The 25,577-nt window shown below is 38.3% G+C and overlaps 1 protein-coding gene and 1 long non-coding RNA gene across 13 annotated transcripts in view; one reads left to right on the forward strand and one right to left on the reverse strand.

Annotated features, from left to right (window-relative positions):
* LMBR1 (limb development membrane protein 1) overlaps window positions 1-25,577 on the reverse strand; it is a 146,582-nt gene that overhangs the window by 37,779 nt on the left and 83,226 nt on the right. For all 12 annotated transcript variants that reach the window (XR_003138965.3, XM_025451563.3, XM_025451614.3 and 9 more), the window contains 4 exons: window positions 22,383-22,509; window positions 21,874-21,942; window positions 20,624-20,688; window positions 16,886-16,958 (listed from right to left, as the gene is read on the reverse strand). Coding sequence is in view for 11 of the 12 variants with exons in the window: in XM_025451563.3 (XP_025307348.1) it covers window positions 16,886-16,958; window positions 20,624-20,688; window positions 21,874-21,942; window positions 22,383-22,509 (334 nt within the window). In the remaining variant the exon portion in view is untranslated. The remainder of the gene's footprint in view (window positions 1-16,885; window positions 16,959-20,623; window positions 20,689-21,873; window positions 21,943-22,382; window positions 22,510-25,577) is intronic.
* LOC112663008 (uncharacterized) lies at window positions 546-10,057 on the forward strand. The gene is made up of 3 exons (XR_003138999.3): window positions 546-731; window positions 7,251-7,400; window positions 9,778-10,057. It is a non-coding gene; the product is annotated as an uncharacterized LOC112663008 (long non-coding RNA).

The following is a 25,577-nucleotide window of genomic DNA, read 5'->3' on the forward strand; positions in this document are numbered from 1 at the left end:
TCATAATCAGACATCTATATTTACAGATAGTGCCAACTCCCTTAACAACTGAATAACATTCAGTTATGAAACATTCAATTATCCAACATTCCACAGTATGGATGCACTTCAATTTATTTCAGAGTTATTCCACTTACAACTAAGCAACAAAAATTTCTGGATGCATATCCAGTACATTCTAATTCTATTGTTTCTGTAAGACAAATTCCCAAAATTCTGATTGCTGAGCCAAAGGTTATAACCATTTACAGTTAAGAGATATTTAGCCCGGCCGAGATAGCTCAGTTGGGAGAGCGTCAGACTGAAGAGATATTTAAAGGTTACTTCATTCCAAATATTGTAATTTATTATAATGATTTAAATATCATAATATTTTTTTAAAATGGGGCACCTGGGTGGGTCAGTAAGTTAAGCATTGGGCACTTGATTTCAGCTCAGGTCATGATCTCAGGATTATGAGATCATGTGTGACAGGTTCTGCATTGGGCGTGGAATTCTCTCCCTTCCCCTCTCTCTGCTGTTACCTCCATACATGCTCTCTCTCACTCTCTCTCTCAAAAAAGAAAGAAAGAAAGAAAGAAAGAAAGAAAGAAAGAAAGAAAGAAAGAAAGAAAGAAAGAAAGAAGAAAGAAAGAAAGAAAGAAAGAAAGAAAGAAAGAAAGAAAGAAAGAAAGAAAGAAAGAAGAAAGAAAGAAAGAAAGAAAAAGAAAGAAAAGAAAAAAGAAATTATTGTAATAATTTACATTTCCATTCATAGCTTTTGAAAGTACCCATTTTCTTCCTATATCTTCCCTGCACTGGATGTTGTAATTCTTGAATTTTGGCCAGTATGATGGGGAAAAAAAATGTTTTCTTATTGTTACTTTAACATGCACTTCCCTAAATGGGGTTGAGCATCTTTCCAGATGTTTAACACATGGATTTTCCTATTCATGGTTTCTACTTATTTCTATAATGACTTGTATATCTCCATACTCTATTTGTTAAATTCTGAAATGGATAAATTAAAATTCCCCACTACAAATGTACCTTTATTGAGGTCTCAACTTTTAAGAATTTTTCCATTATGTATTTGTATTTGTCTGCTAAATTTTTTGGGTTCCTATAAGACTGTTATACTCACCTTATGAATCATACCTTTTAACTTTAGATAATGATCCACTTTGTCTTTAATGTTTTTCTGCTTAAAATCTGTTTTGTGGACCTTCAGTTCTACGATCTTTTTGTTTTTACCTGTCTTAGTTACTTACTGATTTATTACAAACTTGCATATAAGAGACAAAGAAAGATTAAAATTAAAGGTATAGATATGTGTGTATATCAGCTGAATCTTATTTGAGGTTTAACCTTATCAGAGTTTGTTGGTTATGAGCAACTGAAGTTGACTGACTGGTTAAAACAGAAAAGGAATTCACGAGACAGAACCAGTAGGAAAACTTCCAGTTTTCCTGGAAAGGAGAGGAACCACGCAGCTGGGGGCTCCAGGCGGCAGGAACAGATGGACTGTCTCCTCATAGTATTACACCTGGGATGCATCAGTCCCAACCATTTTCAATCATCATGTTGCTATGATCAAGAATGAACTTTTCAGTCTTTATGTGGCTAGGTTCAAGAATAAACTTTCAGTGTCCTAATGACCTAGCTCGAATTCCTTGAGTAGGGGAGGCAGAGAACTTTGACAAGCAGTTCCACAGATATGATCAAATAGGAGAAACAGTAAAGCCAAATCAGATGCTTTTTCTAGTAAAGAAAAAAGAGCTACGGGTGCTTATAGCAAAATGGTTGAATAACCCAATCTGACAGGCTCTATTCCTTAACAGTGGAATTCAGCCCATTTACATTTAGTCAAATAGAGTATTTGCATTCAGTATAACTTTGTATAACAGCTGATAAATTTGATTTTATACCCTGCACACTACTTGTCTGAACTTTAATTTTTTTTTTATTTTATTTTTATCAAAATGAAATGGGCACAGAATTCCAAGTGCCACATCCCGGCACAAGGCACCTACACACATGCCACCTTCCTCCCAAAGACCGTCACTTCAGGTCATTTAGCTGATTCTTTCAGTATCTATCTTCTTAGCACTAAATCAACAGCTTCCTTTGCTGCTGGGTCTTGATTTTCCAGCTCTAAGTATTAACTATGGCCTTCCTACCAAACCACACCCTTGGCCATTTCCTCCCTCTCCCAATGTGGATTATTGGACATCTTGGTTACATCAATATTTGATGTCTTCATTATTACAAAAGAAATGCCACCCACTGCTTACCTACATAATAAACTATGACTAGCTTTCCTTTCTTCCATAATAGTATTCTTTTCTATCCCTAGAATTAGTCATTTTTCTCATTTGCTTAGTCCTCTATGTACTTAACACTGTCTTGAAGCCACCCTCTCCTCCCAAATGTATTTTTCAATCAGTGTTTAAATTCCTTTTATCCCATTCATTTCATTATCTGGGAGCAATTTCTCCTGGAGTCATGACACCTGCTTTGGTCTGGACCAGCTGCTCTCTAGGCCTGATGCACCCTGGCATCCTGGGCCCTGTGGCACATCTCTGATTTACAACTCAGTCTTTCCCACTGCTTCAATCTCTCATCTAGGTGGCACATGGCCTCCCCAGCAGCTTGCAAAGATAGGGTGAACGGGAGATAGTATTTTTGAGACTACACGAGTCTGGATATTTTACCTTTGCTCTTATGGTTTGGTTAAATATGGAAATCTACATCATAACTAATTTTCCTTCAGAGTAAGTCACCGTTCCACTGTCTTGCAGCTTCTAGTGTTGCTCCTGAGAAGTCAGAAAAAGTCCTTCCTGTCTCCGTATGAACTGCTTCCCGTCCTGTGAAATGTACGGAATCTTTGCAGTGTTCTTCCATCGAGTCCCCTTCAATGGATGATACAGGGCACTAGTGAGCCCTTCCAATCTCCAAATTTACATCCTTCAGATCTGAGAAATTTTCTCTCCTCTTCCCACTTGGAATTCCTAGTAGTTGGATGTTAGATATCCTGAACTGGTTCTCTAATATTATTAACTCTTTTCTCCTATTTTTGTCATTTTGACCTATCTTCTAAAAAAATTTCCTTATCTTCTAGCCTTTTGGATAGGTCATTATTTCTAATTATCAAGTGTCCCTTTCTGTTCACTAGATATTCCATTTTTATGGACTCCCGACCTTCCTCATGACTGCAATCTTGGTCTCCTTCAGGGTATTAACAACAGGTATATTTTTATGTATTTTTCTCTAGTATATATTGTCTTCTTCGAGGTCTTTCTTGTTTTGGCCTCTTATTTCATGTTGCTCAGAAGCCTGATGAGCCTTAGAGGGCTGCTCATATTTAAGAATAAAGCACTGGGGTGCTGGGGTAGCTCGGTCAGTTAAGAATTTGACTCTTGGTTTCAGTTCAGATCATGATCTCAGGGTCATGAGATCAAGCCCTACGTCAGGCTCCACGTTCAGCATGGAGTTTGTTTGTCCCTCTCCCTCCCCCTGTTCTTCTCCCCACCACTCCAATGTGCTCTCTTTCTCAAATAAAATCTTTTTTTTTTTTTAAAGATTTATTTATTTATTTATTCAGAGAGAGAGAGACAGAGAGGCAGAGAGAGACACAGGCAGAGGGAGAAGCAGGCTCCATGCAGGGAGCCCGACGTGGGACTCGATCCTGGGTCTCCAGGATCACACCCTGGGCTGCAGGCGGCACTAAACCGCTGTGCCACCGGGGCTGCCCTCAAATAAAATCTTTGAAAAAAAAAAAAAAATGACCTACAAAACATGCTAAGTTGAAACTCAAGAGTGTGTGGGTGGTGGCTGACAACTATGAGACTTCATGCTGGGTAATCCAGCCAGGTCTTTCACAAAGGACACCCCACTGCTGGCATCTGTGGGGCTTTCCTCCTAGGCTAGACAGCCTCCACAGATAAGACTCTTTGGATCTCTTCCTTGGCATATTAAAGCTTGACTGTCTAAGTGAAGGGAGATAGGAGCCTGTGAGCACTCACCCCATCCTCTACTTAACACTGTGTCTAGGCCACAGCCTCTGTTTCACTTTCTGGAGAACAACTCTCCCTCTTCTCTTGGGATAGGAAAGAGGCAGTGCCTGACACCTTGGATAGAGGGAAAAGATCTGGGGATCAAATTGCTTCATCAACAGGATTTTCAACCAACCCTCTTTACCTTAAACTTCCTCCACTCTATCTCCACATTTCCATATCTGATGGTGCCACTTCCTGAGACTTTGGGCAATTCTGGGATATAAATCAAACACATGGCTTAGGATTTAGATTCCTTGGGTCTGCTAAACTGATTACTTCTAAGATTTTCTCAGGTCTGCTAAATTCCAAAATTTTATTGGGATTTTCTCTCAAGTTCTCATTCTCTGAACATTAGTATTCTCATATGCAAAATGAGATATATTTAGGATGTTTTCCACTGAATCAAAAACATCAATTCAAAGTAACTTAAAAATTAAAAAAAAAAAAAAAAGTAACTTAAAAATTAAGAAAACAATTTCATGAAATTACAAGTTTAGACACAGAGTGGGCTTCAAAGTTGATTTTCCCACAGCTCAACAATGACATACAGGGACCAAGCTCTGCCATCTACAAGTCGGCTTATGAAGACTGGTGGCTCTCTCTCCTTTATGTAATTTCATAATTTCCATTTATTTTGCTCTTTATTTCTTCTTTTCCCAGCTTGAAGAATTTCTGTTTATTCTTTTTCCCCATGTTAATCTGGCATTTCAGTGGTTACTTTCTCTTGTTAACACAGGTAGACTTGTATTTTTTTTTCAATATAACAGTTATAACCCAATAGTGATGTTTTACTGAGTAACTTTTCTGCACCAAGGTGAAACTTTCACAGTACTTTTATCTATTTTTTCATTGCTTCCCAATCATCCTAAATCCTGGATTTTGCTGGGATTACTTTAAAGTATTTAGTATACTGGGCACCTGGGTGGCCCAGTTAGTTAAGCATCCAACTCTTGATTTCAGCGCAAGTCATGATTTCAGGATTGTGAGATCAAGCCTGACATGAGGCTCCACACTGGGCATGGAAGCTGCTTAAGACTCTCTCCCTCTGCCTCTCCCCTAACCTCCTCAAATACAATCAATCAATCAAGTATTTAGTATAAGATTATTACTAGATTTTTCTTTCAGTATAAAAGTTGCCATATCCTTAATGCCTAGAATAGTTTCTAGCACAAATTAGATACTCAATATACAGATATGAAATGAAGCAATAAATGAATGCCTTTTTTGGCCCTAACATACATACAACATATTTATAAATATGAGTTTTTCATTGCAATCTTCCCCCCCACACCCTTAAAACTAACAATACTATTCAATAATCCTTAGCAGGTTACAAACGGGAGGTTTGATGTTGATTTCTCTCTTCTTTATAAGTAATTTTTCTATGTGAAAGCTTGTAAGGTGTTTTATTATCACTACTCTTGGAATTCAACAATGTTACACAATAAATCTAGATCTTTAAATGTCCTGCTTAATAATCTTGTCTAGGACTCTATGGTCTTTTAACCTGCACTAAAATCTTTCTTCAGTTCATTGACATTTTCTTCTATTATCTATTTACTTAACTTTTTTCTACTTCTTCTTTGTCCTCCTTCTAGATGTTTATTATTTAGATTAAGTAGCTCATCTCTACAGTCTATGTCAGCCATTTCATTGATGTTTCCCTCTCTTCGTACTTATGGTCTCTGACATTAAATAGTTTTCCCATTGATTCTACCAGATAATTCAATTTTTAGAAAGACTACACTCCTTCCCTATCACTACTATAACAAAGTACCATAAACTTAGTGGCTTAAACACTACAAATTTATTATCTTACAGTTCTAGAGGCCAGAGGTCTGAAATCTAGGTGTCAGCAGGATTGTGTTCCTTCTGGACACTCTAAGAGAGAATCTGTTTCCTTGTCTTTTCCAGCTTCTAGAGGCACCTGCACACATTGACTCATGGCCCCTCCTTCAAGTCTCTCTACCTTCACTTCCACTATCATCTCCTTCTCTGATCCTCAGTTTTAACAATGCCATGAGGACACTGGGCCCACCAGATCATCTAGGATGATCTTGAGACCTTTCACCTAATTACCTTACAAAGTCCCTTTTGCCATGTAGGGGACATGTTTTTAGGATCAGGGTGATTAAGACATGGATACTTTTGCAGGGTCACTATTCTGCCTACCACAAGGACTATTTCATCTTTTATCTACCGAATTTTTAATTTTTTTTTCACATTGTAGGTGGTCTTTTTCTTCTCTCATTATGTTTCCTTAAAAGTCCATGTTACTTTTTGGGTCTAAGTACAAATTCTTATTTGTCTCTCCATTAAATTTTAACCTCAGTGGGAATCATCGTTCTAGATTCACATCTTAATCTTCATCACTCAGCCTTAAGTGAGTGATCATTTTTCTTTACTCACTGTTCTGTTCTCTTCACACTGAATCAGGTCAGAGAGTCCTTCAAACAATGACAAACCATTATGAGGTCCCAGTAATTTCTGTTTTGGGGGCCTGGGGATGAACTGGCCAGAAACAATGATTCAGGAAGAAGCATCAGTGCTCTGGGACAGCACTCCTTCCTCAAAGGTAGAAAGAAAACAAAGGATTCAGGCCGGAAGTGCAAGATGGCAGGGGTGCTAATGCAATAGGGGAATTCAGTAGTATTTTGAAATACTGTGGTTTTTTTTTTTTTTTTCAGGTGACACAATGCTAGGTACACAATAGAGAGTTAATGCTGATTTACTTGCATACAAAAACTAAAAATACATTCTCATTATCTCCAAACAAGTATGCTTTCATTAAATGACTAGATTTACCCAGAATAACAATTTTCAAAGACATTATCATCCTTTATTATACATATGTATCATTACTTAAGTGAGAAGAACAAGCTTGTTTAGGCAGAATTTTCCATTATATATGACCAGAAGGAACAATGGCTATTGTAAGGAATCAAGACACATTGAAACACACATTGGAATGTGATGTGAATTTAAGTTGCACTAGAAAAAAATCATCAAAATATCCTGAACAATTGTATTATCCTTACTTTATTTCAAAATGAATCTAACATGTTCCATGTCAGCATTGTCTAGTCAATAAGTCAAATTGGTAGACAAAACCTGTCTGGACTAGTCATGAAAAATAAAAAGGGATTCTCCAAGAAAACCACAAAGCAGCTCATTTAAGGTCAATTTAACGGTATTATTCTGTTTTTCTTCCAGCCTCGACACAAGATTTCACTACCTCAAAGGAAATTAGAAGAGTATCTATTTGCATTCCCCTAGGTGATTGGCAGTTCAACACCAATTAGTTCAAAATTACACTGTTACTAGCGTGCAATAAAAACAACACCTTTCATCTTCCTTACACAGGTAAGAATACCTTCAGAGCCAATAACTTTGATCAAGTAAGTATTTTTGATCCTGCCCCACCCATCTCTTTGGATTCAGGAAAACTAATAGCTGAAGGCAACTTTTCCCGGCTTTATTCTTAAGCTGAAAAACTAGTGTGGTATTGAAAATATTTTGCTTCCAAGATAACAAAATTTCCCAAAGCCCAGCATTTCTTCAATAACTAAGCCTTAATATATGACAACTTTAATGGACATTCATATGTTAAAGGGCAGATACTAATTATTTAATTTAAAATATGTAATACATTTTTAAAAATAAATATAAATCTCTATGTTGGTATGTAAACAATTCAAATAACATGAAGCAATAAATCTCCCTAAACAATTTAGTGTCCTAAACTAAGTCTCATAATAAATACTATTTAGAAGTAGACACCTCTGGTATAAACAGACTAGTTTTTCATTTAACTTTTTAATTTAGCATATAGCCAAAAAAAGTTGATTAGAAAATCTGTTGCTTAAGTAACACTTTAAAACTTTGATTATGCTTAGTATATTAAATTGACCAATGTGATCTCTATCAATACACTATAAGGTCCCTCAAGTACTTTTAATTATTTCTAATCACTTAGATAATTTGTTTAAAGCCCAAGACTCCTAAAATTTCGTAGAGTGTCTCCATCCTCTAAGCAAACACCAATTACTGTTCAGCACACAGCCACTGCAGATGAGGCAGACCCCCCAGAAAGTTTTTGAAAACTGAAGCCTAGACATTCAAATCTCTAAAGCATCTATCTCAACATCAACACAAACTCTTGTTATTTTCTACAGAAGAGATGGACAATCTATACATTCAAACACACTATTTCTATTCCATTTGTAATGCTAATATTTGTTAAAGTATTAGTTTCTATTTACTAGTGACATATCCATAAAATATAGCTAAGTACAAAAATCAAGTAATATAAGATTCTTGATATTGAACACAATTTGAAAATCAAAATTCAAATACATTTTCATTATAAATAACCACAAGCAAGACAGAAAATACTAAACAATCAGCTTTAAGAACATTATAAAAAGCTATGTACCAGGGAGCCTGGAGCTCAGTTGGTTAAGCCTCTGGCCTCACCTCAGGTCACGATCTGGGGGTCCTGGGATTGAGCCCCAAGTCAGGCTCCGCAGGGAGTCTGCTTGTCCTTCTGCCCCTCCTCGAGCTCATTCTCTCTCTCTCTCTCTTTCTCTCTCTCAAATAAATAAGATACAGTATTTTTTAGAAAAAGCTATATATAATTAATTGTTTGGCTTTTTTTTCCACCTTAGATATAAGCTATTGGTAAATCTTAAACTTGATATTAAGATTATTTTTTAAACTTATTTATATATGGTACTATCAGGAATACTATCATCCAAATAGGTTATGGTTGAATAAGCAGCTCATGTATATTAAATTTTATCTTCTGCTAAAAAATTTAGATCATTTATATCATATCATTTATAGAAAATATGTGATACTTGACTCTTAAGTAATTCTACAGTTACTCCAAACTATTCCTCATCACTGACATATATATTATCTTACATCTCTTCAGTCACCTCATTTCATCTTGCAACATATCATTTGTTTGGCCACAATTTATAGTCAAGAAAGTGATTATATGGCCCAAGAAGCTGAATAAATAGTTAACAAGGCATCTCTCACTGTTTGAGATGTTAGGATCCAAATGCTGGTGATCTTACTGGGGAAAAAAAAAATTTAATTAGTTTCACCAGTAGTTAATATTCTTTCTTGTTAGCTCAGGAAGTCAAGATATTATTAAACACTTTCTTCTAGCATAGTATTGTCCAAAAGGGGGTCACTGAGTGTCAACAATTTTTGCTATATATGTTGTTGATGAGAGCTGACACTTGATCACCTTCAGCCAGCCTAAGCTCATCATGCTCAAAGTGGCCCAGGGACTGATATATTTGCAATATTCTCAACTTCAGTGATATAACCAACAGAGATCGTATTCATGGAATAACCACTGTAGGCTATAGAAGAATAGCTAGAGAAGGTCAAGATGAAAGTATGTAGAGAACATAAGATAAGATTGGGATAGAAGCTTCCTTACAATATTAAGGGTGTTACCTGAAAGGCGTCAGATAAGTAATGACCAAATCAGCAAACTGTTCTGACAGTGATGATAAAAAATGCCTCTAACAGGATGCAACTACTCTAAACCAAGTGTAAATACCACCGTAAACCTTGGCATCATCATAAAACTGCCTGGCAAACTCAACTCAGTGACAATAAGCAAGGTTCCAAGACTGATGGTGACCAATTGCTTCTGACAGGTAACTAAGTTCCATAAAAAGATCGAATGAGTTATTTTTTTCAATCTCCTATTTTTCAGAATACAAAGGTACTGCAACTTGACACACCACAAAAATGAAACAAGTATATTTTCTGTGCTCTTAAGAATAAAGAATACAAAAAAAAAAAAAAGAATAAAGAATACAAGCTTCAATGAAAAAGGCTTTTAAAGGAAGATCAAAATCAAGCAGGAAAGTAATTACTACCAAAAGTGATACACTAACTTTTTATCATGAAGATGAAAATAGTACCTAACAAAATTGAATTGAATCATTAAGTTCAAAGTCTACAATATTTTTAAATAAATTACATTAAAAGAACTGTCAAGGTTTTGAACTTAAACAATAAAAAATAATTCCTATTCATTATGGTACTTCTAAAGTTACCCAGTACACCCAAAGGCTATATACACACGAAAGCTAATTATTTCAATTAATGCTGTTGCATTACTTAAACATTTAAACATGCTAATGATATATGCATCCTCTTAATCCTGGGTAGGAATTACAAAAGATTTTCTACCACAATTAATGTAATGGGACTTTCTGTTGGGCTACTCTTCTAGGGTCTTGAAGTAGAAATGGATTTTGATTGCTCGTATTTCATGGCTTCACACTAAGGGAAATCACCTTATCTCTGCTTCTTTACTAACACTCCAGGGCATAAGGTCCTCCAGCCCCACAATCTTGGTTTGTCTTCAGAGGTCTCTACTGTGGGCCTTCCTAAATGTTGTCTCCATGTAATTCTTTTATCCTATCACCAAATTTTATTTCTTCTTCCTTCTTCACTTCTTTTGGTAAAATGACAACTCTCCATCATGCAATGTTTTTCATCTATTCATTCACTCATGCAACAAGTATTTACTACCAACCCACTATATGGCTGGGGATAGTGGGATCAGGAATACAGAAAGGAAGAAAATAAACAAAAATCCTTGCCTATACAGTTCCTGTTCTACTATGAAGAAACTGGCAATATATAAAAAGTAAAAACAGTGGGTCAGAAGGTGAAAGTGTTACAGGAAAACATAAGGCAGGAAAGAGGGAAAGAAGTGCCAGGGCAGAGGTGGAGCTTAGCAATATTAATCATATCCACAAGGCCTCAATGTGGAAAAGCCCACTGAGAAGGGGATCTTTAGATAAGACCTGGAAGACAGGAGGCAGAAGGGAAACACATTACAATGCCCGAGATAAGAGGCAACTGGCCATGGTTGAAAAGCAAGAAGTTTGCAATAAAGGAAGTCAGAGGGTACATGGGGGGCTGAAAGGGAACCACTGCAAAAACTACCTTTATTCAGATTGAAAAAGGACACCACTAAAGTTCTGTGCGCAAATAAGTGAGAAGATCTGACTCATAAGGCCAAAGATAGACCCATGGAGGCTAATTAGGAAACTACTGTAAAATTCTAACCAAGAGGTGATTGTTACTCAAACCAAGGTGGTGACATGCAAGCAGATACTTTGAAGCTAGAGCCAACAGCTTTGCTAAAGGATTCCATATGGGAGTTAAGAGAACAAGACTCTGAGGAATTGGCCTGAGCATCTAAAAAAATGGATTTGCCATCTATAAAGACAGGTCAGCTATAACAGAAGCAGAAATGGGGAATAAAATCTTTAGCTGATTTTGTTTATTTTTTTATTTTTTTATTTTTTCTTTAGCTGATTTTGGAGAAGACATGTTTCAGATGCCTATTAGGCATCCAAGTAGGAATGTCTATTAGATGGATGAAGAGGTCAGAGGAAAGGTCAGCAGCATATAGATGGTATTTAAAGCCATAAGACCAGATTAAGATAACCAAAAGAATACAGGTAAACAAACATGAGAACAGTTTAAGGACTAATGCATGAGGCATGCCACTGTGAAGAAGCTATGGACACAGAGAAAAACCAGCAGTTTTTTGAGAAGCAGTAGCTCATTAAGTAAAAAAGAACAAGGAAAGTATGGTGAATGGATAACCAAGTGGAATGAGGAGTGTGGATGAGTACTCCGAAGTCACTGGGCAACTTGATAACAGCATGTCAGTATAGCAGTGGAGGCAAGAGTGGCTACAAAAACAACTGTGGAGCACAGAAATGAAAACAATGAGTGTACAACCCTACAAGTTCTGCTACAAAGACCAGCAAAGCAATGAAATGGTGAGCCAGAAGGCATAGGTCAAGATAGTTTGATTTCATTTCCTTCCTTCCTTCTTTCCTTCTTTCTTGCCTTCCTTCCTTCCATTTGTTCATTCTACTAGAAAAATTATAGCATATCTCTATGCTGAAGGAAATGATCCAGTTGGGGAAAGACTGGTTATGTCAGAGAAATAGTAGAATGGCCATAGGTATATCCTTGAATCAGGGAGAAGGGACTGAATCCAGTGCATGAGGGGAGGGCTGAGCTTTGCCAGAAGCATGGACAGCCTAGCCATAGGATCAGGAGAAAGGCAGCATGTGCAGGGGGAGTTGCAGGTAGATGAATCAAAATGATTTGTGTCAACATTTTGGCATGCTTGCTTCTATTTTCTCAAGAAAAGAGGAAGCAAGGTCTTCAGCTGAGACTGATGGTGAAGAAGTCTTGAGAGAAGACATAAAACAGTCATCCAGGAGAATGTAAAGTATGTTTAAGCTAGTGGTCATATATTTAAAGAAAGGCCAGGCAGGCGTTAACAGTTAGTCAGCTGAACAGGCGTGCATGCTGAGAACATGAAAAGCTGGCTACGACTAAGGCTAGAGTTTGGCTAAGCAGAGAGAGGGAAAGGGAATTGGGAGAGCAGGGCACTGAGACAAACCATGGCCCAGGAATTTAAACTGTGTGAGGCAGCAAGGGTCTGAAAGAAGTGAAGGAAAAAAGTAAGAAGCTATTAAGATGGATAGGTGGCATGAAACACTGTAGGACATGGTACTCCACAGGCAGTGAACAGGGTGACTAGTGGTGAGATTGCACAAGAACTTGTCACTGCTCATGTCAGGTCTGTGCTGCAGCCCGAGGCAGTAAGTAGCTGAGGGAGACCATTAAGAGAGGTCTATGGATGGCCAAGCAGGCTGGAAAGGTCATCCATGTGGACACTGAAATCACTAGTCGTGACCAGCATAATGGCAAAAAGCACAATCATGAACAAGGAACTAAAACCTTAAGGATGGAAAAGGAACTGTCTGAAAGGAGAGGAGTGAAGGGAAAAGGGAGAAGTAATCAGGTCACAATCTAATGACATGAGATTCAAAGTGTGTGAAAGCAGCAGAAGAGAACGAGAGGACACCTGCCCAAATTCCTGGATGAGTGAAGTGAAGGATGTGGGAAAGAACAGAGCTACCACCTGAGAGGGACTAAGAAGCAGCTCGTGCTGGGAGGGCCAAGTTTCTTCTAGCAAGAGGGAGGAGACTGAGGATCCAAGTGGCTCTGCTGCTGTGACCCAGTAGCTCTTCGATCTACATGGTTCCGCATGGTATAAGCAGTTTCAGGAGCTCAGGGACAGTGGGAAATAAGGTCAGAAATGCAAGTAGAAGTAGGAGATAGTCTGAGACGCCAGGGTCCTGGACAATAGAGGCTCCTTATGTTGACTATCAGAAAGGAGGAAGGCCAGAATGCATGCACCATTCCTCCTGGCCTCAAGGCAGACAGCAAAGTAAGGTTGTGTCCTGGAGACTCAAGGAGAAGAAGCCTTTCAAGGACAGTCCTGAGTCCTGGGGTAGCTCCTCATTCCTGCCATGGTGATGTGGACACTGGGGAAGGCTGTATGAACCAGATGGCTAGAGATCTGGGACTTCCTCCTGCTCCAGGAATACATACAACCCCTACCACCTATTTCTTTGTTTTTCAAGTATTTCAGTTCTGGATAAAATCTTATAGATTCTTACCCTTCTTTTTGTCTTCTTCAGTCAACTACGATCTTAAGATTCAGAATCTAAATTCATTTGCTCAAGGTCTGGTACTTAGAAGAAGATGAGTAGTAAACAGAAAAGGAAGAAAAAAAGCAGAGCAGACCACTAACAGGATGGCTTCTTTAGAACACTGATTTACATTATAATAGGACATGGCATAAAATAAAATATGTTTATTTTATTAACATATTTTCTGAATAATAATATTAAGAACAAAACTAGCACCAGCAAATGATAAATAGGAACAATGAAGAAGTCACAGGCAAGTATTCCATCAAAAAACTATACTGATACTTTAAAAACCATACATGAAAATTCAACTCCAATAATATCTACCACAACAAGTTATAGATCTTCCAGGAAAAAAATGTTATGTTTTTTCAGATGACCATGAAGCTGAGCTCAAAGCAAACTATACAGATGTCCCCAAAATTCCTGTGATGTGCATCACACATTCCCACACAGACCAAGAAAGCAGGCTCAATGGCCACTAGCAAAACACTATCATGAATTCTGGGGTAAATCACTACTGTAACATTTTTTTAATCTTTTATTATTATTCTGCAATTCAATAGCCCAGCATATAGGGCACCTTGGTGGCTCAGTCAGTTAAGTGTCTCTGACTCAGGTCATGATCCCAGGGTCCTGGGATTGAGCCCCACATCCAGCTACCTGCTCAAGGGAAATTCTGCTTCTCCCTCTGCCCCTGCCTCCCACTCATGCACTCACTTTCTCTAGCTCTCTCTCTCTCTCAAATAAAATATTTTTTAAAAAATAGCACACAATAAAAAATATTTTAATTTACTTTTTAAAAATAACTTAAAATACAAAATAACTGCTACAACAAAATACATTTCATATGATACTAGATTAAATTTAAAAAGTAGGGATGATTTCCACTACCTACCTTCTATGATCTATACCTTTTTTTTTTTTTAAGTAGGCTCCCATGCCCAGTGTGGAGCCCAACATGGGGCTTGAACTCATGACCCTGAGATCAAGAGTGGGACACTTAACCAACTGAGCCACCCAGATACCCCACATATGGGGTATACTTTCTTTAAAAATAGCAAATCATAAAATACTGGGTTTGTTAACCTTGTTTTCTTTCCCCTGCACATATTGATATACTCTACTCAAGCTTATGATTTTAATCCATATTACTCTATGTGCCCATTTTGATATAGAACCTTTTATGTTGCAAGCCTGCTGTTTTCCACCTGAAGCAGTCTACAGTGCTAACAAGCAGTAAATAACAAAACTACAGCAACTATCCCAACATATCATTAAAGAGCCATCAACAGAAAGACTAACTACCTACCAACAGAATAATCAGAAGCAGTGCATAGCTTACCAAAATGGTAGAAAACAAATGATACTCAGCATTAGCTATCATATCATACTTAGTCCTCTCCAAATTATATTTCTGTGCTAGTCAAAGTATTTTGTTTATTTGGATTTGGCTTCACTTTGTAATACATCTAGCCTTCTGGCAACTACTTCTTTTTGAATTTCTTTAGACATACTAATCCACTTTTGAATTTGAGGAGCCAGAGGATCTTGAAAGATTCTGGAGGGACTTTTTCTTGAAGTGAAAAGTGAAAAAGACTGTATTTTGGGGGATCCCTGGGTGGCGCAGCAGTTTAGCGCCTGCCTTTGGCCCAGGGCGCGATCCTGGAGACCCGGGATCGAATCCCACGTCAGGCTCCCGGTGCATGGAGCCTGCTTCTCCCTCTGCCTGTGTCTCTGCCTCTCTCTCTCTCTGTGTGACTATCATAAATAAATAAAAATTTTAAAAAAAGACTGTATTTTGGGCTTGGTGTTATTTTGACTTAATTCAAATTCTTTAATTCATGGAACACTATCTTTTTTTTTTTTTTTAAAGTAGGCTCCACATTCAGCACAAAGCCCAATGTGGGTCCCAAACCCACAACCCTGAGATCAAGACCTAAGCATCAAAAGTTGGATGCTTAACCGACTAAGCCACCCAGGTGCCACCATCAGGCACTATCTTTTACCCTTCCTAGATCTCAGTCTCCCTGATCTGTAAGACAGAAAGACCTCAGGCTGAAACATAACTGTATACTGTAGGCAGTAGTGTGACAGTTCAGGCATATTTATCACATATTAGCATGATTACCTAAGTAAGACAGATTTATTATAATATTCACTACTTTATTTATTTATTTATTTTTAATATTCACTACTTTAATGAAATTTTATAAAACGGACAGTATCACGTAAAGTTGTAACTCTGAAATAAAATATAAAAATAGCTTTAATAGCATCAAAGAATAAAAGATACATTTAGTTCTAAATGTTAGTGGTATCAAAGTATACAGTATTATTGCCAAGAATTCTCTATATTAGATAAAATCTGAAATTCTTTGATCTAAGAATAAAGGTCTAAATGTTAGCAACACTTTTGAGTTGATGATTTAAATTCGCTAATTGTAACTGAAGAAAGTAGGTATATTTCTTCCTATTTCATATTTAAAGTAACCTTCCATTTTATACCTACTCTTTAATTACAACCCTGAAATACAGTTAGCAATTAATAGTCTGATCTTGGGTTGGTTTTCAACATTAAAGGAAAAAAAATTTTTTTGCAGGAAAAGAGTACAGAATGAAAAGCATTTAAGTAAAATAAAAAGAAAATTCACCCAAACTATTATTTCCCTGTTAAACTACATCATTATTACTTTTTTCACTGGTTCTTCATTTGAAGCCAAAAAGGATGAGTAAATAAAAATTAAACTTTAAAATCTTTGACATACTTCCTTGGTTATCAACAGCTGATAATGAATAGCATTCCTAAATAACAACAGAGCTCCTAAGCATAACTAAGACTGTCAATTTTGGCACCTAGTAGCAAAGAGACATACTACTTTTGGCCTTAAAGATTTCAAAAGGAAAGAAATGAAGTAGGGATATTAAAGTGACTAAGAAAACATGCAAATCTGCAAAACCTCAGTGACTAAGTCATCGTGCTTAAAATACATTAGGTCTTGGTAGTAGAGGTGTACCTTAATGGCCAGTGCCTCAGAAGTCAACTGGCCTTGCTAGATTACAGCTAATCTCAGCTAGGGAAAGACGGGAACTGGACTGCAGTGCCGCTAGTCTTCAGCAAAACTGTCCTCACCTAAGACATTCACATGTTGCTCTTAAGTCTTGACCTGGCGCCTTGGCACAATGTCCTAAGAGGCTTGTAATTTTCCCCCTCAATTAGCTGTCTTTTTTGTAATTGAATAATTTTTATTGAGCTTTAACTATGGAATACATACGTACCATTTAGTCGTCTCTGGAGGGCTTCCTCCTCTAGGGTAATAATATAAATTTGCTCATCCAGGTCTTCAAGAATCTAAATTCAAAGATCAAACCATTGACTAATGCAACATTACAAAACTAGTGCTTACGAGAATACTTAGGCTATTTGGCCTATGATTTAGATAATCACTCAAAATTATTACAAATTTAAAATAAAAATACTCAAACTATTCTATTTGTAAGTTAAGGAAAATTATTTTAGCATATAACTAAACACATCAAAAGTTGCCTATTAGAAAATCCACATATATTTAAATTTAAGGATTAAAGAACACTGCAGCTCTCTCAATGACAAATAAATGTCTGAATTCTCAACATCAAAAGGCTAAATATAATAATATCTCTTACACCCAAGCCAATATTTTAGAGCAAGAAGGAATAGATCACTCTGTTCAACATTGGCTTCTCATTTGTATTTACCTATATAATACTTAACACAAGATGAACAATAAACTCAATAACTACAATGCAATACTTTCCACTTACATCATCCATACATACTAAAAATTTTCTGCAAATTATGAATACTGGTGTTATAAATTCATTTTGTAGACAAAACCCTAGAGAAATATACTTGTGTATACCCACTCACTACCATGCCATACAACACTAGTAACAAACAAGAACCACTAATCAATCACCAGGCTCTGAGCCTAAGGCACACAGGGGCCATGATACCAACTTTCCTTCCCATCAATATTCTCACCACTTTCTACTGTTTGGATCACAATTCAGTTTTTACTTTTTTAAGATCTAGCCCATACAAAAAGATTTCCCCTTACAATGCAAACTTTCCATTCACTACCATGGGTCTGTCTCCATGTAAGTGACATTGAGTGGCACACAGATTTTGTGTTAAATGCTATGTGCCTCATCCCTTTGATTCTACAACAATCCAATGAAAAACAGACTGCTATCATCCCCATCTTATAACATGCTTCTTACAAGGGTTTGGCAAAGAAAAGTTATCTGCCTTGTGAAGCCTACATTCTTAGCCACTCTGAGCTGATGGGGACCTAAATATGAGTCAAACACAGTCCTTGGACTCAGCTCATATTCTAGTGTCCAGGAGACAGAATGAACCCAAAAAAATAATTTTAAGATTAAAATAACTCATGACTGAAGCAAAAATAAAATTTTACGAAAGTTCAGAGGAAGAAAGATTCCCAACTTCTAGGTAGGAAGAAAAAGTTTTGGCAAGTGTTTTTGTTAATAGTAGCCTGTTAGCTTATAGCTTAATTTAGTGAAAAGGGGAAAGGCATTTGGGTCAGAAGAAACTATAAGCAAAACACAGGTGAAAAGGTACAAAGTACATTCAGCAATAAGGTGGTTTGAGTACCCTGGAGCTTATGGCAGAGCAGAACAATGGGCCAGAGCCCAGGGTTTGAAATCAGCTTCTGGGTTCAAATTCGGCCCCATCTTCACTGACCTGTAATCTTGTATGAGCAACTTAATCTCCCCGAAATGCAGATAATTCAGCCATAAAATAAGACTACCGCCTAACTCACAGGTTTGTTAACAGGATTAAATTAAACGTGTGTAAAATATAGTACTTATCACAAGCATAGAGCCTAGACTGACTGAATACCATTAATACTAGGTGTTGGGGGGGCAGCCCCGATGGTCCAGCGGTTTGGCACTGCCTTCAGCCCAGGGTATGATCCTGGAGACCCAGGATCAAGTCCCAAGTCAGGCTCCTTGCATGGAGCCTGCTTCTCCCTCTGCCTGTGTCTCTGCCTCTCTCTCTATCATGAATAAATAAATAAAATCTTTTAAAAAAAAAATACTGGGTGTTAGGAACAAGAAAAGAGGTGAAGATAATTAAAGTTTTGAGAATAATGTTAATAAGAGACAAGTTTGGGAAAAAGCTCAGCCTTGGGAAGGTCACTAAGTCAGTGGTTTTGTTTTCTATAGGCTGAGCTTTCAGCTCCACGGGGTCTGCAGGTACAGCACTGACAACAGAGTATAGTTTGTTTCCAGTGTCTTCTGCTCCCTCGAGTTACACATTTCGAAGTGCCGTGAAAGTGGCAGAGGTGGTCAGGAGACTAGACCAGAGTAACTGTAGACCAAGGACAGAACTTTGAACATTTGCCTATTTTGGGGGGCCAGGAAATGGAAACAGAGAAAAGAGTCTCCCAAAAAAGCTCCCCCAGAGAATCAGGAAGAAATTAAGAATGCAGTGTTATAAAACTTCTCCAAGATGGAAGTGAATTTCAAGATTTGATAGCATGTTTTATTTCAGTGTATATACATTAGGTAGCAAGTTAAATAATCCAATTTTATTTTTTAAAAGATATGATGAGATTTGTCCTTTATTTTTTAAATGTTTCAAAATTAAGCAAGCATTACTAAAAGAATATCTACTACAATATTTCCCCAAATTGTTCCTTGACTAATTACCCCGATAGGAAAGACAAACATATAACTAAAAACAATTTAATAGGTACTACTAGTGAAATTCAAGCAAAGGAGAATGTGAGAAAGGAGCTTGATTATTACAACTTAAAGAAAAGGTGAGGCAAAATTCAAAGATAGGCAGTGAGCACAGCTGACATGAGAACCAAGCCATGAGGAGGCTGTCAGGGGGACTGGAGCAGGCTGGGGGCATTGAGGGGAGAAAGCCCCAGACACATCTAGAAAGTGAAAGCAGACAGCCCATTAGCTGCTGAGTGTGGAATGAGAGTCAAGGACGCAGATGCAGAGGCCAGAGGTCAGTGGACTAGGGAAAGGTTGTGAGTCATGCAGAACTGAGTTTGCAGGCAATGAGGATCCATGAAAATAATTTAAATGGCAAGTTCCTTTAATGCAGCTAAGAATTATTCTCATGTGATAATATTTGGCAAAATAGCTAGAAACCAAACAAATTAGGGACAAATCATTAGAATTACTACCAATTGAAAATCATTTAAAGGGCAGCCTCGGTGGCTCAGTGGTCTAGCACCACCTTTGGCCCAGGGCATGATCCTGGCGACCCGGGATCGGTCCCATATCAGGCTCCCTGCGTGGAGGCTGCTTCTCCCTCTGCCTGTGTCTGTGCCTGCCTCTCTCTCTCTCTCTCTCTCCCTCTGTATCTCTCAGGAATAAATGAATAAAATCTTTAAAAAAAAAAAAAAAGAAAGAAAGAAAATCATTTAAAAGTGAATATAGGGCAGCCTGGGTGGCTCAGCGGTTTAGCGCCGCCTTCAGCCCAGGATGTGATCCTGGAAACCCAGGATCGAGTCCCATGTTGGGCTCCCTACATGGAGCCTACTTCTCCCTCTGCCTGGTCTCTGTCTCTCTATCTCTGTGTGTCTCTCATGAATAAAGTCTTTAAAAAAAAAAGTGAATATATAGTAATTCTGAGATTAAAGTGAAAAGTATAATCAAAATATAACGTAAGACATAACTGCTTCATAAGTCATAAATTTGGTAAATTCTGAAACATAACAGAGTCACTACTGATACAAGATAACAAACACCTAAAATATCTAAGTATTTGTAAATTTTGTCTTAAAATATGCTAGAGGAATTTCTACCTGAGTGTCTATAATTAATATTCTAAAAGAAAAACATTTGGTTTCCAAAGATGAAAAAGATTAAGATAAAAGCAACAACAAAGTCACAAGCCCACAGAAATATTCTCATGTTTTTGATTGCTAATTCCCAACTTAAAAGATCTTCAAATGTAAACACATTTATTTAACAAGATGACACACTTACTGTTGGCTTCACCAGCAACTGACCCATCACTGTGAACATGCGGGAAAGGCCCACAGGGGTACATACTACAGGAGAGATCACAGAGAGGAGGCTGATAAATTGCTAGTCCAAAAATATAGAACAGACTCAAAGATTATCATTTTAAGAAAACTTTTGTCTCAAATTTAGATTCTCTCAGTTTTTTGTCAAAGGACTTTTCAACTCATCAATAAAGAAGCTAGAGGGAGTAGCATGTGGAGGATAAAAGATACCTCAAGATTGAAGAAGGCTTAGGACATGCAATACTCTAGCAGCTGAATAATAAATATTTTCACTTAAATTAAAACCAACTAAAGAGCAGATTAAATTTCAAGTGCTAATGGAATTAAGAACCAGGCAACTATTATCTTAATTCCTTTTAACTACATTTATCTACTTATAAATATCCCTGAGAAGGAGATCCCTGGATGGCTCAGCAGTTTAGTGCCTGCCTTTGGCCCAGGGCATGGTCCTGGAGTCCCAGGATCAAGTCCCACATCGGGCTCCCTGCATGGAGCCTGCTTCTCTCTCTGCCTGTGTCTCTGCCTCTCCCTCTCTTTCTCTCTCTCTGTCTCTCATGAATAAATAAATAAAATCCTTAAAGATAGATAGATAGATAGATAGATAGATAGATAGATAGATATCCCTGAGATATGTTGTAATGCCTCAAGTAAAACTGAACAAATTTTAAATAAAGGCCACAAATTCACCACCAGAATTCTATGTTACCATTCAAAAGTAGAATCTTTTTTAAAAAAAAATTTTTTTAAAGATTTTATTTATTTATTTGGAGATAGTGTGTGCCCATGAATGGGGAGACGGGCAGAGAGAGAGGGGGGAGAAGCACATTCCCTACTGAGCAGGGAGCCCAATGCGGGGCTCCATCTCAGGACCCTGAGATCATCATCGAAGCTGAAGGTAATGTTTAACCAACTGTTAAGAATCCTCAAAAGTAGAATTTAATGCTGCAGTGGTTGTGGGCCTGTGTGTGCGTGTGCATGTGCATGCACATGTGTGTCTCTCTTTACAAGAGAGGCTTTCCTTAAAGAAAAACACACGTGTTTTATTTCATGGTTCCAGCTTATCAAAAAATTTATCTTAACATAAAAAAAGTTAAGGGACTTCAGAAACGTCTCCAAGCTATTAAGTAATCTCATCAGGAAATCACACTATTACTTTCTAGAACAAAGAACTCCACTTTCCCATCAATGTTGAGCCAGAAAAATACTTACAGAGAAGTAACAAACATCCCATCAGAGATATACAGGAATATAAATAGGGTAGGTAGAACTCCCAGAGATCTATAAAGAAATTTATAAATATAGGTTAGTAAATCCAAAATATTGTACATTAAGATATAAGTTGACTATAAACTAATGTATGATAAACATCATAATTGTCTGGGTCTACTAAACCATATAATTTCTAAATTGTACAAAAAGATCTAAAATAGAAGAAAAGGAAATAACCCTTTTGCAAAACCTGTTTGGAGAGAGAGAAAAAAAGTCTCCATGGAATTTTTAAGAACAGAAACCAATTAACAAAAATCTTAAAAGCTGCTTGCTTGTTCTGAATATAGCAAACACATGAACACTCATTTTTCTTCTTATACATGTCTGAAGATTTGTTAGCTCTGTAAATTAACAACAAGGACTAAAGGACACAAAGAATTATTCAAACGTTCAGGAAAGTGAATGTGTAATTACACCCCCAGTTCAGTGTCCCCGAGACACCAGCTTACCATACAAAGACTCCATGCTTGCAGCGTCATTGTCAATGAGTGCAGAGGCTACCCACACTATCCCGAGAATAAGGAGTGCGAGAAGGACAAGCATGACCACAGTTTCTAAAATTCGAGCTCGGATTCCCTGAAAAAGATAATGGAAACAGAACTGTAGTCTTTTATTTCACCTCATGGATAATTAGGTTTCCATCCAGATGAAAGCATAAAAATTATTTGAAAAGAGAGGAAATTTATATGTATTAGCAAGACAAAAAACACTAGCTTTACAGTGTCATGTTTAGACTGACTTTGTTTTACAAAATCATGTAGAATACCATTAAGCTTTGAAGAAATAACCAAAAAAATGTGTCATAAAAACCTATTTCAGGACTGTGTTTTAAAACACAAGGTGATGAATTTTTGTCTCTGGTTCTAAGCAAGGGGGTCGAGGCTGACTAAGGCCCTAGGCCAAGCAGTCATGAGAGCCAGATCCCGGGAATGCACACAGCCAGGCTCCCAGAGTGCCAGCCGCCAGTGTCACTCCTGCAGCCACCAGCACAGTTGCCAGCGCCCCTTATGCCCCCCACCCCTGCAGCCACCAGTGGAACCCCCCTGCAGCTGTCAGTGCAGCAGCCAGCGCTCCCTCCTTTGCTCTCAGCAGCCCTCCACTGCTCCTCCACTGCTCCTCCACTGCTCCCACAGCAGTCAGTGTCCCCTGGCCCTGCCGCTGCCAGCAGAACCCCCACCCTCCCACCCCCACAGCTGCCAGTGCTCCCTCTCCAGCTCTCAACAGCACCCCCAGCTCCCACAGCTGCCAGCATACTGCCCCTCCCCCCACCGTGGCCACCAGCGTCCCACTGTGTCCCACTGCTCCTGCAGCCACCAGCGCCCCCTGCTGCACAAATCATGACAGGGGCCACCCCCCTGCGATGCCCACAGCAGAAACCAAGGACAGGCGCAGTGCCGGCTATCAATTATGTACCACTTCTTTCTTCACACTAGATAAAACCATGATTGCTTCATGTGCCTAGAATATAATAAACCATCTTTATGCACAATTTTGTTTTAAATATAAAACAAATTCAGACCTCAGGGCCAAACCAGAGGCCAGACTTCTAAACTTGAAATCTAATGGACAAGGCAAACGAACAAAAAACAACTTTCTCATGTTCTTAAAAAACCACCAAATGATTGAATCTGTACCTAAATTCAAAGACTCACATTGATGTTTTATACTGTAATGCACTAATGTACATCTAATACAACAAAGAAAATTAGAAGCAAATCCATGCCTCTCAAGAAATGTCTCATGTAATCTTTCCTTCCCCATTAAAAATAGTGATAAAGACCTAAACCATATGCTTATTTCAATTTTGCCCTAACATTATTTGTTAATTCCTGATTCAATCACAGAATGCAGTCCTCAGATGGAGAGGACAGGGAACACCCCAGCACCACCACCCCCCTGCCATGACACCAAGTTGGAGAGGCCTGCTCTTCTTACTTGTCCAGTGTTACAACAGGGCAGGTCCAAAGATGTCCTCAAACGTGCAGTCAGCACAGCTTAAGTGTTTGCACAGCAAGGGAGGCTGGTGGACCAGAGTGAATGACGCTTGAATTTTAACACATCAGAGCTAACAGTAATTATGACTCGAATGAGATGAAATATGAATAGTCCCCAAACATACTACTAAAAAACACCCTCCAACTTTCCTGAAGAACTCTCCAAACCTGCACTTCACAACTTTCAAACCACTTAGGATATCAAAACATGACCACCACCTTTCTTTTCTTTTAAGTAGGCTCCACGCCCAGTATGGGGCTTGAACTTACAACCCTGAGATGAAGAATCTTATACTCTACCAAGTGAGCCAGCCAGACACCCGGGGCTGTCACCTTTAAATGGTATTTCTTTTTCCTTCCTTCTCTCTTTTTGAGCAATGGTCTTTTTTTCTAAGTACTACACATGAAATATTATATGGAAAGTTTATAACGGATAAAAAGAATAGCTGCTCTGATTTGTACGTACTATACCCTTTCAGCTTGTCTCTTTCTGTCTCTGACCGAAGCCAAAATCCTGCCTGCCTCCAAATACTTAGGAGTATTAGGGTTCCCAAAACACCTAACACCTATGCCTTAAGTGTTATGACATATGCACTAAACACTGTTTAAAGTGTTCTAATATAGGGATCCCTGGGTGGCGCAGCGGTTTGGCGCCTGCCTTTGGCCCAGGGCGCGATCCTGGAGACCCGGGATCGAATCCCACTTCGGGCTCCCGGTGCTTGGAGCCTGCTTCTCCCTCTGCCTGTGTCTCTGCCTCTCTCTCTCTCTCCGTGTGACTATCATGAATAAATAAATTTAAAAAAAAATAATAAAGTGTTCTAATATATGAGCTAACCAGTAGTGATCCTTGGAACCATCTGAGGCCCACTGTCCAAGAAAATGTTTTAATAATATGTGTGATAATTATTAAACAATTGTAACAATGTAATAGGAAGTGCAATATATAACCATTACTATGGTAGTAAATGTTAGGGAATCAATCCACAATAAGATTTACACACTACCTCCAATACTCTAATAAAACTATTTCTTGGTAGTTAAATGTATTTTTCTTCAAATATGTTATTCTGCAGTGGAAGCCAATGCTCCATGGGTCTTTCCCATTTTTGTGCATCTCACAAAGAGAGGCAGGGACAGCCCTTGTTCTGGACAGTCTATTTTTTTAAGATTTATTTATTTATTTTGGGGAGAGAAAGAGCACATGCACATGCAGTGGGGAAGGGAAGAGGGAAAGGGAGAGAGAGAATCCCAAGCAGACTAACCACTGAGTATGGAGCCCAACATGGGGGTCAATCCCATGATTCTGTGATCAAAACCTAAGCCAAAATCAAGAGTTAGATGTTTAACCAACTGAGACACCCAAGTGCCCCTGGACTATCTTTTTAAGGATGTCTGGATAGCAAACAGCCTTGGAAAACAGAGGCAGGTGTCTTTCTGAAGCAGAAGTAGGTCTGCAGAACAAAGGGCAAGCAGGTTTGCTTGCAGCACATTTATGGGTTTCCCCTAAGTTTGAGATTCCTCAGCTATGACCTGAGCTCACTATAGAAGCAACCTCCACCTGAGCCACACTGACCCCAGGAGGCTGTGGGGGGTGGGGAGGGATTGTGCTGGAAAACAGGAAGCTCATGGCTTGCCTTGTTCTGAGTAATG

The sequence above is a fragment of the Canis lupus genome, chromosome 16, assembly GCF_003254725.2.
Source record: "Canis lupus dingo isolate Sandy chromosome 16, ASM325472v2, whole genome shotgun sequence".
Lineage (NCBI taxonomy): Eukaryota > Metazoa > Chordata > Mammalia > Carnivora > Canidae > Canis > Canis lupus.